The following is a 16,973-nucleotide window of genomic DNA, read 5'->3' on the forward strand; positions in this document are numbered from 1 at the left end:
TCATGGCTTCCACAGATGACATGTTTTAATGGATTTTTTGTCAAAGCACTTAAGATATTCATCGCTATCGGCATGTTAAGAGCATTCCATGGAATATAACAAAAAGTGTATCTCGAGCCGGTTTCTCAAACTTACCTACCCCACCTTTAACCAGTGGCTTTTTTAATCAACCTAAATCTTTAATTGGTTTTACACTTGAGCCCTCTTTTTGAAACAGAACACAAGAGTGCTCTTTCAACTTTCCCTGAAACTGATATTTGTTCAGCACTCGGTTTATATTTATCAGACCATCATGATATTACATTTAGGGATGCACCGAATATTCGGCCGCCGAAAATTATCGGCCGAAAATGGTTAAAAAGGCTCTTTCGGCTTTCGGCCGAAAGGGTTTTAGCACCGAAAAAATATCACCGAATGTCAGAGAACAGGGTTACGTTGGTAAGCTAACGTGTTGTTGTGATGACGTAATCAAAACGCGGCGACAAGCACGGCGCGCGACCATGCTCGCGGCTGTCTCACAGCCAACATGTCTGCCGCTTGGAGATATTTAAAAATATCAGAGAAAGAGGCGCGGATTGCGATTTGTAAAACTTGTTCAGCTGACATTTCGCGAGGGGGTGTAACTGCAAAGACTTTCACCACTTCGGGATTACTCCACCACTTGAAATCAAAACACCCGGACAAATATGCGGAGTAAGATCAAATCACAAGCACTGACAGCGAGAGACTGTTCAGCGCTGCCTCTCATGTGCTTGATGAGAAGAGGAACAGACAATGGAGGATAAAGCAGAAAAGCTACTGTTCATTAAAAATAACCTCCCACTTTTCCTTCATAAGTAGACAAGGCTGGCTTATCATAAGCTTATCTAGTTCTACATGTCTACTCTATACCCACTTTCCTGAACAATTTTCATTGTGAGTTATAATTCACCATCTCAGGTTATCATTAGGGGGAAATGACAGCAGCACAGTGTTCAATATATTGTACTTTCGGTATCTAAATGATACTATGTTGTTTACATTGCTCATGAGGACAGACCACCTTATTTAGGGATTCTTGAAATTGTAATTTAATTTGTAATTGATTGTGGATTTTGTATCCAGTTTTCACTTTATGTATCTTTATACAATGTTTACTACTTTGCTTATGAGGACAGACAGCCTTATTTACAGATTCTTGAAATTGAATTGTAATTTCATTTGTAAATAGTTACATTCATGTGGATTTATCCAGTTTGCACATTTGTATGCATGCACTTTGTTGGAGATTTGGAGGATGTTTAAAACCAACCTCGTCTCCGCTTGTCGTTTGATAAGCTGGGTAAATTCGTAAAAAGGAAGGGATTAAGAAACACCAGAATGCAAGTGAAACAATAATCTTGTTTTAATGATACAAGGTAACAATACAAATACAAAGGAATCACGAAGCACTCTGCAGAGTACTCCGGGCTCAGGTTCTACCACGTGTGAGACAGGTCTCAGGAACGGCCGGTCAAAAACAAGAGCGCGAACCAAAGGAAAACACAGTGTTTCATACTAAAAACACAGGAGGAGGAGGTGTACGTGCTTTCCCCCAGAGGTCCTCTTATTGGCAGAGACCAACACATGGCCTGTCGCACCCAATCAGTGCGACACAGCAGAAGAAACCCGGAAACAAAAAGTCTCTTTCAGTTTGAGGAAGACCAGACACCTTTTGGTGTCTGGTACGAACCTGCTCTCAACAACAACTTTCCTTATCTTATTTCACATCTTGTAGCCAGCACACACACATCCCCTTTATGGCCCTTTGTCCCCGTGTCCATCTTCCCGCCTCAGGCTGCCACACACAAGTTAAAAGTATGTTTTAAGATATAGTTGTTATAGTTGGCTAAATATACGTAATACATGTTAATTACTTTCATATCAATAATAACGAGGAACACATTACCTATGCTCTTAAGCAGTATTAGAGATGCTTTTCAAATAGTCAAACTTCACACAGGCCCAATATAGAGAACACACTAATTTGTCCTACAGCCTTTCCATTTGTTTGAGCTATCGTTCACATCTTTACTTCAAATAAAAGGTTTCACATTGTATATTTCCAGCTTCCTTTACACATACTGTTATTATTAATACAAAGTAACTAACCACACACATCTATTGAAAACAAGTAGATTTCCCTGATAATTGACATGCTGAAAATGCTCTCTCGTCCCTGTCATAAAAAACTGCTTCCATTTCATATAGAGTAATAAAACATGTTTAAGCTAATTTCTCCACAATGTTTGTAGCCATTTAGTACCCACACATGAAAGAATAAGAACAGAGGTATAGTTGAACAGTAATCATGTAGCACATATATTTACTGCAATGAAAACACACACACATTTGCCCTAAGCATGTGTAACGCACACTCTTCTTTTATGAGGGAAACATTCCAGAGTTTTGGAGCTATCCCCAAATTAGGATGTCCCCTGCTCCCATCCTTCTCTAAACACAAAGACTTCACCTCAATATATTGGGGAGGGAAAATATACTTTGTCCCTTCAAATTTAACACACATGAGTATATATAAGGTGACATTAAAATGAATATACTAGATTTAACTTTCCTGCCATAACACGTTACTTTAATACTTCAAATAATTCAAATAATCCTTCAACTTATAGGTGCATTTGTTGTTGTTGAAGCCCTGGCTGTTACAGTCTTTATTTACACTATTTAGTTGTAGGCCTACTGGCCTAGATGTTTATTTTAAAGCACCTTGGCTTTGTTCTGAATGCACTTTGTTGTAGTTATCCTACAGAGAAAATAAAATGGACTTGACTTGGAATTAATGTACTGTATGCATTCAAAAGTGCTGAATAAATGTTTTATGGACCCATACTAGTGATTATTATTTAAGTTAAGTTTTGCCATAATCATGTCTTTTTCCATAATCAGGCAGCTGAACAACATTGGTAAAAAATGTATACATTATATATATTTCTATTAATCATTTTCGGCCTTTCGGCATTCGGTTTTCGGCCAACTGTTTCCTATTTTCGGTATCGGTTTCGGCCAAGAATTTCCCATTCGGTGCACCCCTAATTACATTTGTTATAGGCAAGGCAAGTTTATGTATACAGCACATTTCAACACAAGGCAATTCAAAGTGCTTTACAAAAGAGAAAGACATTAATAGCATTAAGAAACATATTATAAAATGGCATTTAAAAACACTCATTTAAAAGCAAAGATACATTAATTAAAGTTACAGTGCAGTGTGAGATACACACACCTGAAATGTTTAGCACTGACTCAATCATTGATATCTTTTTAGCAGAAATAGTTTTCTATCACCACCCTTTCTTTCTACTTTCTTATTTAACTTGTCCTTTAGTTATTTCAAGTGCTTCACGCTAAACGAACCCCAGTTTTGGAAAATTATAATCTGACCCCATGGTACCTTTTAGTTTTCTCCGAAACTATTCCTCTTTTTTATTTTTAAATGCACATAGTTAAGTTTACCTTGTCTTTGAAGGACTTTTTTGGTATCCTCCGTGAACCAGGGTCTTGCAACCAAAACGGATTCCTGTACCCGATGGTACCATTTTAGTTTTCGCCAAAACTATTCCTCTTTTCTTTAAATGCACATAGTTAAGTTTAAATTGTCTTTTCTAGGACTTTTCTGGTGTCCTCCGCGAACCAGGGTCTTGAAACCAAAACGGCACACGTGCTGTAGGGGATTTTAACCACCCACGAGGGGACTCAACGAGGCAATTCAAAGTGCATTACAAAAATGAAAGAGATTAAGTAAATGGCTTTAAAAAGCAAAGATAATAAAAGTTAAAAGAAAAGTCTTCAGCCTGGATTTAAAAGTAGTCAGAGTTGCAGCCGACCGGCAGGTTTCTTGGAGTTTGTTCCAGATATTTGGACAATAATAACTGAACCCGGCTTCTCCATGTTTAGTTGTGACTCTGGGGACAGAAGACCTGTCCCCAGAGTCAGGTCTGACTCTTTGGACCTGAGAGTTCTGGATGGTTCATAATTTAGCAGGAGGTCAGAAATGTATGTTAGGCCTAAACCATTCAATGCTTTATAAGTTCCCATCCTTAATTATATCCAAAGGTCTCCTTTAAAGTCTAATTTCTTTCCTTTTCATATAACTGTTTGTTTCTCTCTTTTCCTAACATCAGTGAGCTTGATTTCCAATTCCTTTGAATTGGAAAAAACAATGAATGTAATGTATTGAAACATCTTTAAAAAGATCTTAACTCAAATGTAAACCCAGCTTTTACTGGAGATATTCAGACACAACATTAATAATGGTTTATGATATATCTTTACATATTTTATGAATACATTATATAATGATTTAATCAAATATTTATATTCTTTGAGTGACTCCTTTTATTATTTTCTCCATTAGAGATGACTGTACGAGCACAGAGTGAGGAGCAGATCGTCTGATTCGAGTTTCAAGACTGAGAATGAAAAACTTCAGAGGGCAGCAGAGGTCTCTTTTCACTTGTCGAGTGTTTTATGAGGACCTATCAGTCGAAGCAATGTGTGAGAGGGAGTGAGTGAGTGTGTGTTATCAGTTGTCAGAACAAAGTCTAAATGGTAACCAGTGAATGTGTGTACGTGTGAGTGTGTGTGTGTGTGTGTGTGTGTGTGTGTGTGTGTGTGTGTGTGTGTGTGTGTGTGTGTGTGTGTGTGTGTGTGTGTGTGTGTGTGTGTGTCTGTGAACCTTGTTACAGGATCCAGTATGACTTGTTTCCAGGATGAGGCGCAAAGAAAGGTGTGTCCCAGATGTTACACTGTAAAAAAGTTAAATAAACAAACGCCTGTGTCCGCAAACTGTTCAATGACGGTCGTCACGGCTGCTTTCCTTGCTCTTTGAAATCGCTGTGGAGTGAGGACACATCATTTTTATTTTGCAGTTCAGATCTGGAAATACCTGCTGAGATTCTTCCTACAGGTAAGTCTCTAAACCCTCTTTTTCTTGTTTAATCTCTCTGTAGGAAATCTAGTTCAGACTGTGCTGGAAGGGTTTAGGTGGGTTTCAGACATCAAGGATCAATCGGTGGAGCTTACGCAGCATGAGCAGATGTACAGTAGCAAGAGAAACGTGTGACCCACAGGCCAATATGAACCATTCAGTCTGGCAGTGATCATATAACTGCATGGTGTGACGTTGATACCTGCTCAGGTAGTTCAATATGGTCAGGTTAAAGGTGTGATCCCAAAATACACTAAATGTAAAGAAATGTTTGAAGTAAACTTAACCTGAACATTTCAACAAACTTCTGTCACTCAAGATTTTTTCTTAGATTTCAACCCCAAATGTTTTATGTATGCCTTCAACCGGTCACTCATACGATGATATTTTAGTGCATCTTTTAGGGTTGTGATTCTTAAACACAGTATCTGATACTGCTTAGATTGAAGTGAAGTAGATTGTTCCAAGGTTTCAGGCTGAATGAGAAGAAGATTCTGTAATCAAATAAGCCACAAAGTGTTATCAAGAACTGAAGTAATTATCCTTAATGTAAACAGAGACTAATTATGAGTTCGAATATGGTAAACTGATACAACTCAGCACGATATGGAGACTGCAAAGCATGATTAATTACAAAAAAACTAATGACTGACAAAAAGCAAGGATGTGATGCCCTCTGGTGGAAGCTACATGCTACTGCACCTCAAGATGTGTGTAAACAGTAATGCTATGAAAATACTTATTTTTATGTATGCAATGCAAAACATTGGCATATGTGCAGAGAAATGCATTTATTTGAGTTATTTTCATTTAGTTTGTTGACAGAATAAGCTGTAGTTTAATATGAGTTCCATACAAGTAAAGTCCTAATTTTACCCACAGTGTAGCCTACATGTGTTTGAGCCAGTAGCAATCTTTCTGTGCGTTGCTCACCTCTCAGATTTGTTAAGTGGAGAAAGTAGTTTAGTAACACATTCCCAGCAGCACATTCTTGGTTGACATGTGTAAGGATAAAACTGATTTGGTTGCACGTGCAAAGACAAAACCATCATTAACGTTATATGTATAGTTTGGTATTTGGAAACAAAACAACTACAGGTTGAAGTTAGATTCCAGTTTGTTAACCACATGAACCTGAGTGATAAAGTAAATTGTGATGTATAAACAAATCTGCATATTTTAATTTGATTTCACATCAGTTTTTGCCTATTATTAGTTTAATCAAGTAAATGTAATTGTTTATAAAGATATCTTGCTGTACGATTTCCTATTATTTCATTGGAAGACAATAAATGATCATATTGAATAATCTCCGAGCCCTAGATCATTCATTGAGCAATATTTACATTACGTTATACATATTTAAGTAACTTTATCCTAAATGTTGCTAAATGCAAACATATCATGCCTGGATTATATGTAAGACTTTTAATTAATGCATATTGGAAAAACTTCATATGCACATGTTTGCGATATGGAATGAGCAAGACAACTATTTAATTTCTGAAGGACAGTTAAACCTGTCCATGGGTTGATTCATGACCGAATGACAGAATGTAAAGGAATGTATGCCACTATGTAAACTGCTACTTTTTAAATATAAAAAGATTAAGAAGTATCCCTCCTTTATCTCTTTTAGACTATTTTTGCATAAACAGAGTCAACATAATAGGATCACAGAAGATGATTTGTTAGTTTCTGTGTCAGACCTCGTAGTGTGGAGATGTTACATAAAGTAATGACGTGCTTTGTGTTTGCTAGTTGTGTAGATGGCACTGCCGTTCGACGGTTTTGAGTTGACCTTCATCATCTTCGCCTTCTTCATCTTCTCCCTCTTCAGCTTGGCTTCAATCTGCATCAAACCAGCAGCAAAACATCCAGGTAAACACTCCTCCCCTGCTGTCAGACACACCCAGACAAACGTCCGCTTTTCTCATGCTGCGTAATGAACAATATGTCTGGTCTCTTTCAGAAAACTGTGGCAGGGAAGCAAAGAAGTCACGGCCATTAAACAAAAAGCAGAGAGTGATCAACAAACAAGCTGGAAAGAAACCATAAAGTCACACTCCGAGATCTCTGTCTGGATCTGCTGTACTGCAGGGCTTCCAATGTAAAGTTCTCATGAATGACTCAAAATGAACATCAGATTAAAGAATGTTATTGTATTGAAAGGTAGCTGTGATTGTTCCAAAAATATGGTAACAATAAACGTGTTTATAATGATGAAGTCTCTGAGCCAGTCTTAAACAAAGTTGGGTTATTAAAACTGACACTTCAAATTTACTGTGTGGCAAATACTTGAATCCAATGTTTGTCCCTCCTGAGTTTGTTAAATTGTAATTTTCTAAATCTGCAAATGTGTCTTTAGTATTTACATATGTACCAATCTATTTGCCACCAGTCATACACACCTGCTGCTGCAGCACGCACGCACGCACACACACACACACACACACACACACACACACACACACACACACACACACACACACACACACACACACACACACACACACACACACACACACACACACACACACACACACACACACACACACACACACACACACACACACACACACACACACACACACACACACACACACACTATCCACACAAGCGAAATCTACATTTTGTCTTCAGTCACGATTTGTAGGTCCTGTATCTAGGTGCAAATGTTAGTTATTTATTGGTCAATGTTTTATTAAGAACAAAATGTCATTTAGATTTCCCATGATAGAAAACGCACCCACTAGTTCAAGTTATTAGTTGTATTTACAATCTTGTGTAGCTGGATTGCTGTGAAATATTCTCACATACAAATGCTATTTTGTGGGCAATCAAAACATGACATTCCACTGAAAAGCACCCTGACAAAAGTTCAATCAGAAAGAAATGTGTGATACTTTTCTCTATGTCCTTTGTGTATTTGTATCAACTGATGGTCAGAAAACCACAAAGCACCAAGCCGCTGCGTAGACCCAGGGTGTGTGAGTCCAGAGAAGCCGCTGTGTCTGGGTTAGGATTTAACAAACCAAGTGACTTTTGGCCCCTCGAGCCCTGTTGGGGTGACATCCTGGGGGGTTAAAGGCTGCTCCCTGTTGAGTTTGCCCCTTGACCCCTGAGCCCTCCGTCACTCCTCCGCAGTCAGCCGTCTTGTTGCCGACGCGGAGAGGAGGAGGAGCTCCAGAATAAAGGCGAAGTTAATCAACCGTCGTGAGATCCTATGTATTTCTCCACTGCGTGCATTAGAAGAAGAAAAGAAAAACACCCGTCCTATTTGTGAGAGCCTGATGGTCCATACTATTAGTGTGTGGATTGGGTGTGCACTGCTGTTCATGTGTATATGTGTATCTACTGAGGTTTGCATTGGGCAATCTGAGATAAAGGGTCTTAAGAGTAATTAAGCTCTGGCTGGCTGCGGCCCCTCATTATCACTGACGACCTGTATGGCATGACAACAGACAAACTATCACTCTAACGATGGACAACGAACTGACCCATCAGATCACAATCATCTCTCGTATACACACTGGACTACACCCCAACAAATACAGACATCGCGGCATACAACAGTTCTGCTGCTCATTCTTCCACCTACAGTCTCCTCTGTGTCCACGTGACGGAGTGCATCGGTCAACACACAACTTAGGATTTGTCTTTTCTAGCTCTTGGATTTTTTCAATTGGTTTTGCATCACTACATAAAACGGGCCATCAAACATTGGAGTTCAAGATAGATTCCAACAAGTGAAAAATCCGATGTGTAAGACATGGTCATGGATATTGGCTACATTAGCCGCGTTCACACCGAGTACTTTTCACCCGTACTTTTCGCATTTAGTTCCGTTAGTACCCCTGATGTCGCGTTCACACCAAAAACATAACTAAGTGCCGGGAACTAAGTACAGCAAAGTACTCGGTGTGAACGCGGCTATTGATAACATATTCAACATTGGAATGCACAATGTTATACTACAGCAAACAAATATTTTATCGATTAATTGATTCATGTGGGACAGTAAAAAGGTAGCGAATAATCCAAACATTTCCCATCATAACTTCCCAGGGCCAAAGGTGACCCAATTAAACAACTTGTAGTGTCTGTCCAGGACTCTAAGGACACATTTGGGTGACTTTATGTTGAAAATATACACGAACATTGCAACGCATTCAACCATGCATTCATGCAACCACACACCAACAAGCTCACATACAATTACTTGACCACCAGTGAAGTATTGTCTTCCTTTAATTCTGACCTCTGTATGTAATGAAGTATTGTGTACAAGTGGAACAAGTGTGTACAAGCTCAGTGGAAAAGGAAAGTCTTTTTATGAGGCACTGTTCCTCTCAATAAGTTTTATAAAAGAGGAAGTTCTTTATCTGTGTCCTGTTCAGGAGATGATGGGAGAGGAAGAATAAAGTGAAAATGGAGGAGGGGAGGAGAGGCTGAAGCTTCCTCTGTGGTCGTAAAGATCACAGCTACTAGGAAGACCCTCACTCATATAGCAGAAGCAATAACAGCAGTTCAACTCCTTCCTGAATTACACAGGACAGAGACCAAACAGGAAATAACTAATGGGATATTGCACACTATTTCACTCGTACCCTCACATTTAACTGAATGATACAAAATAATGACATTTTCAAGTGTCTCCATGGAAGCAGTCGATTCAGCAGAGCGTTGACGTCTAATATTCTGATTACAGATATTCATTCTGCAGTCATCATGTGAACTGTGCCTGTTGGGTTCAACTGTATTAAGGTAAGAGATATTGAGGGATAAGAGCTCATTGTGAGTAGTCCGATCAATACAAGGGCTTAAAGTGATGTTTTTGATAGTAATGCTAATACAACACCTGACACTAGATTGCATAAAACGATCAGTCTAATCATCTCGAATATGAAGATTTATGTCTTCAATTGTAGTTCAATAAGTCAGTTTATAAAGTGTCTGAAAATGGTTTAAAAGGCCCTGAGTGTTATAAATGTGCTCAATTGGTTTGTCCAACGGCTAAAAACTCCAGTCTATTAAATAAACAATGATTCAAAATGGAGAAAAAAAGCCATTTTCAAATGTTTTAAATTTGTGAATCCAGTTAGTTTAAGGAATTGTTCCTCAATAAAGTATTTAAATTATTATTTTAAAAAAAGTGTTGATCGCCTGTCAATTTGAAGACTGTTTAAAGCAAAAAACAAGTCATTGGAGGTTGACATCACCTTTGATTCTAGAAAATTCTGACTGACATTGTTATAATCCTTTTACAGGTTTAACAAATCTGGTGGAAAACGCTCATTATCACAGAACAGTGGAGCAAGGTTCATTTACGCAGGGCAGCCCTGCTAAGTTACTGAAGCAGCAATAGGAGGTTGCCCTCTGCGTGTGAGTGTGTGTGTGTGTGTGTGTGTGTGTGTGTGTGTGTGTGTGTGTGTGTGTGTGTGTGTGTGTGTGTGTGTGTGTGTGTGTGTGTGTGTGTGTGTGTGTGTGTGTGTGTGTGTGTGTGTGTGTGTGTGTGTGTGTTTCTCTCACGTAGGGGAGTGTTTGAGCAGGCTGGGTAATCCCTGTAAAGACGTATAATCCCCAGGAAGAGCAAATATTACAACACGCTCTACCCAGTCAGACAGAAAACCTGGTGGGGAGAATTTGGTATGATTCCCTTGTTTTTGTTTTGCGGGGCAGAGAGAGAGAAGCCGAAACAAACTGAAACTGGCAGCAGTTGGATGCACTGGATACCAGGTGGCTCTGAATGACAATTGAGACGACATTAGCATATTCAAATAGGGAAAACACTTTTTTAAAAGACAATGGCAGCTGATATGCAAAGTGCAGCTTGCCACAGAAGCGTACTACATACCTTGGCTGAATGTTTGCAGCAGGATGAATGTGTGTGTACACCAGTGTGTGTGTGTTTGTACATTAGCCAAATCCATGAGGAATCTCTGTTATTTCCAGCAACATTTTTGCAAACACCATAAAGCAATAAATGCAACATTTCTGGAGACATGACACTGACACATACACACACCATAAAAACAAAAAACAAAAAGCGGAGAGACTCCTTTTGTCTATTTTGGAAGAGTAAAGAGAGCCGATGGTGCAGATGCTTGTTCAAAGTCTCTGAGACTGTTTTGAGCCCCTGGTCCATTAGCGTCCTGCTGCTTCTCTAATCCTCATTCACATGTAATGGCTGACATTTCATCTTAATGTGTTAATTCATTAGCTGTGTGCTGAATGGAGAGTCTCAGTCCACAGAGACGGCTGTAAGCAGACACGCTAATGAGTCCCAACACTTTGCAGTAGTTACGCAGAGCTCGCACCAAGTGACCTGGTTTACCTGCCGCAAGAAAACCCCCTGGTTCACCCCAACTGGAATGTCACCTGCATGACATGGGGGACAGTGCTGGGAATTATTTCAATATTTGTTTCAATGTTTCAGAACTAGAGCAGTTAGACTTGAATAAACAACTTTTCTACAAAGACACTATTTAGAAAATCAAACAAAGATAATGAAATGTTGTCCAAACACAAGCAGCTGTACATGAACTTTGCCTCCAAAAAAAGCCTAAAATGGTCAAAATCTTGATTTAAATTGGGACATTTGTGATAAAATAATATTTTAAAAGTAATAAACAAGACATTTGATGCCAGTTTACCTTTCAATACTTTACTCAATCATCACAGCATTTTTTTTGTAATCCCCTGCTTTTTCAGCACTTAACAGTTTTCAAAAATGTGAGAAATTCACTACATTTTCAAATCAGGGAATCTTTCCAGTAGACATCTACAAACACACCTTCCCCACACACAGAGAGTCATGCAGAGCGGCAGAGACAGACGGCTTCCCAGACAGACAGTCAGACTTCTTTGAGCATCGTTAGTCCAGTGCATCACTGCATTTCATTCAATCACGACCCCGGCCCCCAAATGCTCGGTGCAAACACACCCCTCCACCACCACCACCCAAAAGCTCCAGATGTGTGTGTCCTCCCCGGTGCGGGGGTAGGGGACAACTGAAGAGGAGGGATCTGTCTCTCCCGTCTTTAAGAACCTGCTACTTTCAACATGGTGGAAGAAGTATTCAGATCTTGTACTGAAATAAGTACTTCCAAACAAAATACTTAAAATAAAGGTCTAAAATGCTCACTTTCAATGTTTAACTATCAAATATTATGTTTTTGTATAAGTATGAATGCGGTTTTAATATGTTTTACATTTCATTGCTGTAGATGTTTAAGTACTACTCATATTTAACTCATTTATGTGTTACTGGGTAGTTTTATCTACAGCTATGCATGATATTCTTTAAGATCACCGATTATTTGAAACGCTACTGTCCTATGAGAATCATATATCTATAAAAGTTAATGAGATCAGAAAAACTGCCATGATCCGTAACATTTTAATTTCTGTTTTTGCTTAAGAAGTAAGGAAATGGTCTCAACTCATTAAGGGTCGTTTCATCCGTCAGTTAAGGAACGTTCAAATCCAACACATCTGGAGGCACTGAACAGGAAAGTGAGGAAAAATATAGTCTGGAAAGTAACTCAAGCTATGTGTAAGCTAATATTGGCATGTGAGATGCAGTTTAACAACAGTATAAAGTTGCATGAAATATGCAAACGAAAAAATATAAATATAAAAACGAAAATAAAGTACAACTACATTACATTTCTACTTAAATACAGTACTTTGGAAAACGAACATCCGACCACTGACTTCCATCCACAAATTCTTAAATCTTTGCTCTAATTTTCGAAGTGATAAATCAACATTACTTGTTGCACACACACAACCTTGCATTAAACTTGCATGCAGGAAAGTGTGTTCAAGGGGCAGTTGGAGGGTAAGGGGGGGCTTCCTGTCGTTTGAATTACCCTCTACATGTGGGGTCAATATGTGCAATGCTTAAGTGTGTGTGTGTGTGTGTGTGTGTGTGTGTGTGTGTGTGTGTGTGTGTGTGTGTGTGTGTGTGTGTGTGTGTGTGTCAGGGGTTGAGGTGGGGGCGGCTGTGGGAGCTACACCCCCATCCCAAATACTGCCCCCTCCCTCTAAAAGCCATATAAAGGAGGTGGGGGGAATAGGCACCTTTGTCACTTTGCTCTCAGACTTTGGAAACAATCCCACTTTCACTGGACACACAAACACTTGGACACACATTCCTCTGGGACCTACTTGTTATCTTGAGAGAAGAGGTGCTTCTGGAAAGTACTGGATCCTCCCGTGGTTGGCCTTCTAAATCTGGACTGAAACAGAGCAGGAGAAAAAGGAGAACCACACTGAGCATCATCAGCCACGGGGACTCTCCAAACTTTTGGAAAATTGTCATTCACTGACCTCTTCAGGAGCGAACTTCTGCCCAGCCATGAGGGTCTTCAACCTGCTCTACCTGCTGCTGCTGCTCGTTGCCCTTCTAACATCAGTCTCCTCCGCCAGACCAGGTAAGCATCGCTAATCTTTACCCGGTCAAGATATCCCAACTGTTTCAGCAAGTTTTCGTTAAAACCGGCGAAGGGGTCAATTTTGAAAACATACTTCAGAATTGTTATCGTTGTAGCCCGGTGAGGATGCTCTCAATACAGTATGGCCTATATTGCAAGTTGGAACTACAATTTAGCTAGATCGTTATAACAGCTTTCTAAATCACTCCGCGATCTACGGTAAAGAAGTAACTATAGCAACAGTACTACTTTTCCTCTTAAAATGGGTAACATTAACTATCTTAACTTTCCAAGGGGGAAACTCCAGAACCTAATCATTGTACATTGAACAAAGTACAACTTAAAATAAATAAATATCTCTAACGATACAAGTGTGATATTATACCAAGAGAATCAAAAAACGTAATTAATCATCATGGCGGGACGTTGCTTGCTAATGTAATCATCACTATGTGGCGCGTTTACGAGGGTCTCCCAGCAAAATAACTGAAAATATAGCTTCCATTTCGTTACATGTAAATTATATCTAATAGTAAGGCCTTGCTTACACAAAAATAGTGGCATTACCTCGCTAAAAAGCCATACACAAAACACCTATTTACATTGGACATCATAGCCTATGTCTACGTTTTTCAAACAAGCATTGAATGCAACACTTGCATAACTCAGTTTTGGATTACTTTAATATTATTTTCACAAGTTAAAATCGCTATTTAAATGTTAGGTTTTTTTCTTATTATTGGAAAAGTAGAGACCACGCTGCTCATGCCTGGCGTAACAGGTGCGCATAATGCTGTTATCTGCGGTGGAGACATACAGCGGTTGTTAAACAGAGAGGCTTCGGGGCTTGAGGTCGTGATTAGGTTCATGTGATGATGGAGAGGATGAAGAAGGAGTAAGAGGGAGGGACGGGAGCAAAGCGCCGACGGGGATCGCGCAGTCAGCGACCCCGGAGAGTCTCTTTGTCCCCGGCTGGAAGGGACTCCGGCGCGCTTTTGTTAATCACGGTGTTAAAACGCCATGCAAATACCCGAGCTTTATTAACATGACATGGAGTAGCAGTGCCAAGTGTAAAGAACCCTACCTTCAGGCGTGGGGAGCAGTTTCATTCAGAGGGGAGGAGAGAAGGGGGAGGAAGAGAGGGAGTCATAAAGTCATCCGGCACTTTATCTCTTCCTGGGCTTGGCCAGCAGTCTGTGAGCCACAGGAGTCAAAGTGGATTTATTATAGGGACGTTTAAAAATAATCATGTGTTAGGTCTGTGTGTCCCAGTTTATTAAAAGGGGGTGCCCTGCTGTTGGTAAATGGGCCCAAACAGTAAAAAACTAATAAAAAGGGCTTATCAATGGTCAACAGAGACTAAGACAGGCTTTATTAGTTTCAAAGTTATACTTACTGTGAAAATGGCGAATGTAGGAGGTGATATTTTATTATTTCTGGTCCTATAAATCTCAGGCGTTACCCTACTCAATATGGGATTAATTAGGCCTGTCAGGTGATATGCAGAGGTCCCCCAGCAGCAGACCTAAATGTAGCTTATTAGGGACTTTTACACCTACAATTCCATTATTCAAACAGTTACATCATGCCAGCAGTTTCAACATTTGAAAAAAGTATTTAACGGGTACATGCACGGGTGAATTATAAGACGATTAGCACATGAGATCAGACAAGTTTATGGGCTACTTCTTTCCGTTTCCACATTTAATCTGTTGTGTTGAGTTACTAAATAGGTGTTTTATGGTTCGTGATGGTCATACATCTTTTTCTGGTGAATATATGTCTGTTCAAGTAGCTTTTTGTTCTGCATATTAAATTAATCGTCTCTCTTTTTTTTTTAGATTTCCTAAAACTTAGGAGGAAATACCACAGACACCACTACTGCCCACACAGACGCTGCATGCCTCTCCACTCCAGAGTACCCTTTCCCTAAGGTAAGACATGTTCATGTGTTTCTGTATAAAAAGGTTATGAGCCGGGCTGTGTGATGCAGGGACCAAAACAGGGTTACAGACCTGGCAGGTGGTATTTAAGAAGGTGTGTGTGATTAGTGGCAGAGGTGTGTAGTCATGCAGAACATGAGTGCAGGGGGAGAAAGGCCCCGACATAAATCTCACTAACGATGAAGGGGAAGGCACGAGTGCCATTAGGAGAGTTGGGGCTGGGGAAGGTTTCAGGTTTAATTTGTGCACTCTTGTACTTGTTTTTGTCTCACTCTGAACTCTTTTATAGTATGACACTAAATTCCTTTTTTCTATTACAGGTTAAAGCTCAAAAATGAGGGGGACCTAAGGACAGAAAGAGAGAAGCATCTGCAGTGTGTGTCCCAAACAGCATGGATGGGTCCCAGTAACAAGATTGTAAAGTGGAGGAGATACCATGAATATGCCATCCCAAGACTGAATATATGAATATGTATATGAAGCTACGAAAGAGCTAAAACAAACTGTCCTCATTCCACTCACTATAAACCATGCAATGTTTGGGCATCCTGGTGGATACGGATCCCAAGCAGCTTTCTTTTTCTTCGTCAAAAGCCAATACTTTTGTATGGAACAAGATTATGGAAAATGAGCTGCAACAACATCAAATATATACAGAAAAGCTACGGACCAAAGAGCTGGAAACATCTTAGTGACTGCAGCTACGATGAACAGCAAAGTGTTTATAATGCATGTATGCACTTCAAATGTTTATTGAATTATGTGTTTAACTTTTTAATAAAAATTGTATCAATGTAACATTTTGTTTCCATTTGTGTTTCTGTGTTAAAAAAGCAGTTGCAATGATAAGTCAACTAATCAAATGTTTAATTTATTAATAGTAGGTATTTATACAAAAATGGCAAAGAAAATCCCATTTTAGCCTCTAACATAAGGAGATGTATACATTTTCTATCTATATCACATCAAAGTGAATATCTGGGTTTAAAATGACCAAACAGGTCATTAAATGGCATTTCCTCAGGTTTTTCACTATTTTCTGTCATTCAATTGACAGAATTAATCAATTAATCTAGAAGAAAAAAATGCAGATTCGTTGATAATGGCAATATTTGTAAGTTTCAGCCTATGTTAAAATAACAAAGTAATTGACGATTATTGTAAAATCTAGGATGTATAGCAGACCAATTACATTTAGACTACCTTTAATAAAAGGACCTTTAGTTAATTTTTAAATGTGTAGCGTGAAAGCCTGAGATCAAACATGGCTGCTGATACCTGTGGTACTGCAGATGACTCCGGGCTCCCAGGAGAAGTCACATGAGAAAGGAGTCGTAAATGCAGTGCTCCCTGTGGAGTTACGGACGCCACAGCATAAAGAAATCACAACGGGGCGCAAACACCAATGGCTCAAATGACAACCTCAATATTTCGTTAACGTAGATTCCCGTGACTGTTGAAACTCAACACAGAAGAGCCGAGGCGGGATAACACATTCCCACCAGCTCATGTTGACGCTTTAGTGTCTCTATTGATTGAGCCCTTTCTGTAACTGTTCATTATACAAACATAAACAAAACCCTGCCAAACTTACTTGTGTTTCACTGCGGTATTGTGTCAACA

The 16,973-nt window shown here is 39.4% G+C and overlaps 2 protein-coding genes and 1 long non-coding RNA gene across 7 annotated transcripts in view; 2 read left to right on the forward strand and 1 right to left on the reverse strand.

Annotated features, from left to right (window-relative positions):
• marchf1 (membrane-associated ring finger (C3HC4) 1) overlaps positions 1-13,596 on the reverse strand; it is a 33,796-nt gene extending 20,200 nt beyond the window's left edge. For 3 of the 5 annotated variants that reach the window (XM_079692671.1, XM_079692672.1, XM_079692668.1), the window contains exons 1-2: positions 13,304-13,596; positions 13,142-13,212 (exon numbers count right to left, since the gene is read on the reverse strand). The gene's annotated coding sequence lies outside the window, so the exon portion shown is untranslated. Of the gene's footprint in view, positions 1-302; positions 1,231-13,141; positions 13,213-13,303 lie in introns of those variants that run through there. The other 2 variants (XM_079692673.1, XM_079692670.1) reach the window with 2 other exon arrangements.
• LOC307046388 lies at positions 4,774-7,189 on the forward strand. The gene is made up of 3 exons (XR_013810139.1): positions 4,774-4,945; positions 6,728-6,847; positions 6,939-7,189. It is a non-coding gene; the product is annotated as an uncharacterized lncRNA (long non-coding RNA).
• Positions 13,161-16,327, forward strand: apela (apelin receptor early endogenous ligand). The gene is made up of 3 exons (XM_079692774.1): positions 13,161-13,407; positions 15,249-15,341; positions 15,671-16,327. Exons 1-2 carry the CDS (start codon positions 13,332-13,334, stop codon positions 15,338-15,340), a joined length of 168 nt encoding a protein of 55 aa, XP_079548900.1. The 5' UTR covers positions 13,161-13,331; the 3' UTR covers position 15,341; positions 15,671-16,327.
• The last annotated feature ends 646 nt before the right edge of the window (positions 16,328-16,973 follow it).

The sequence above is a fragment of the Notothenia rossii genome (genome assembly GCF_949606895.1).
Source record: "Notothenia rossii genome assembly, chromosome: 1".
In the NCBI taxonomy this organism is placed as follows: Eukaryota; Metazoa; Chordata; class Actinopteri; order Perciformes; family Nototheniidae; genus Notothenia; species Notothenia rossii.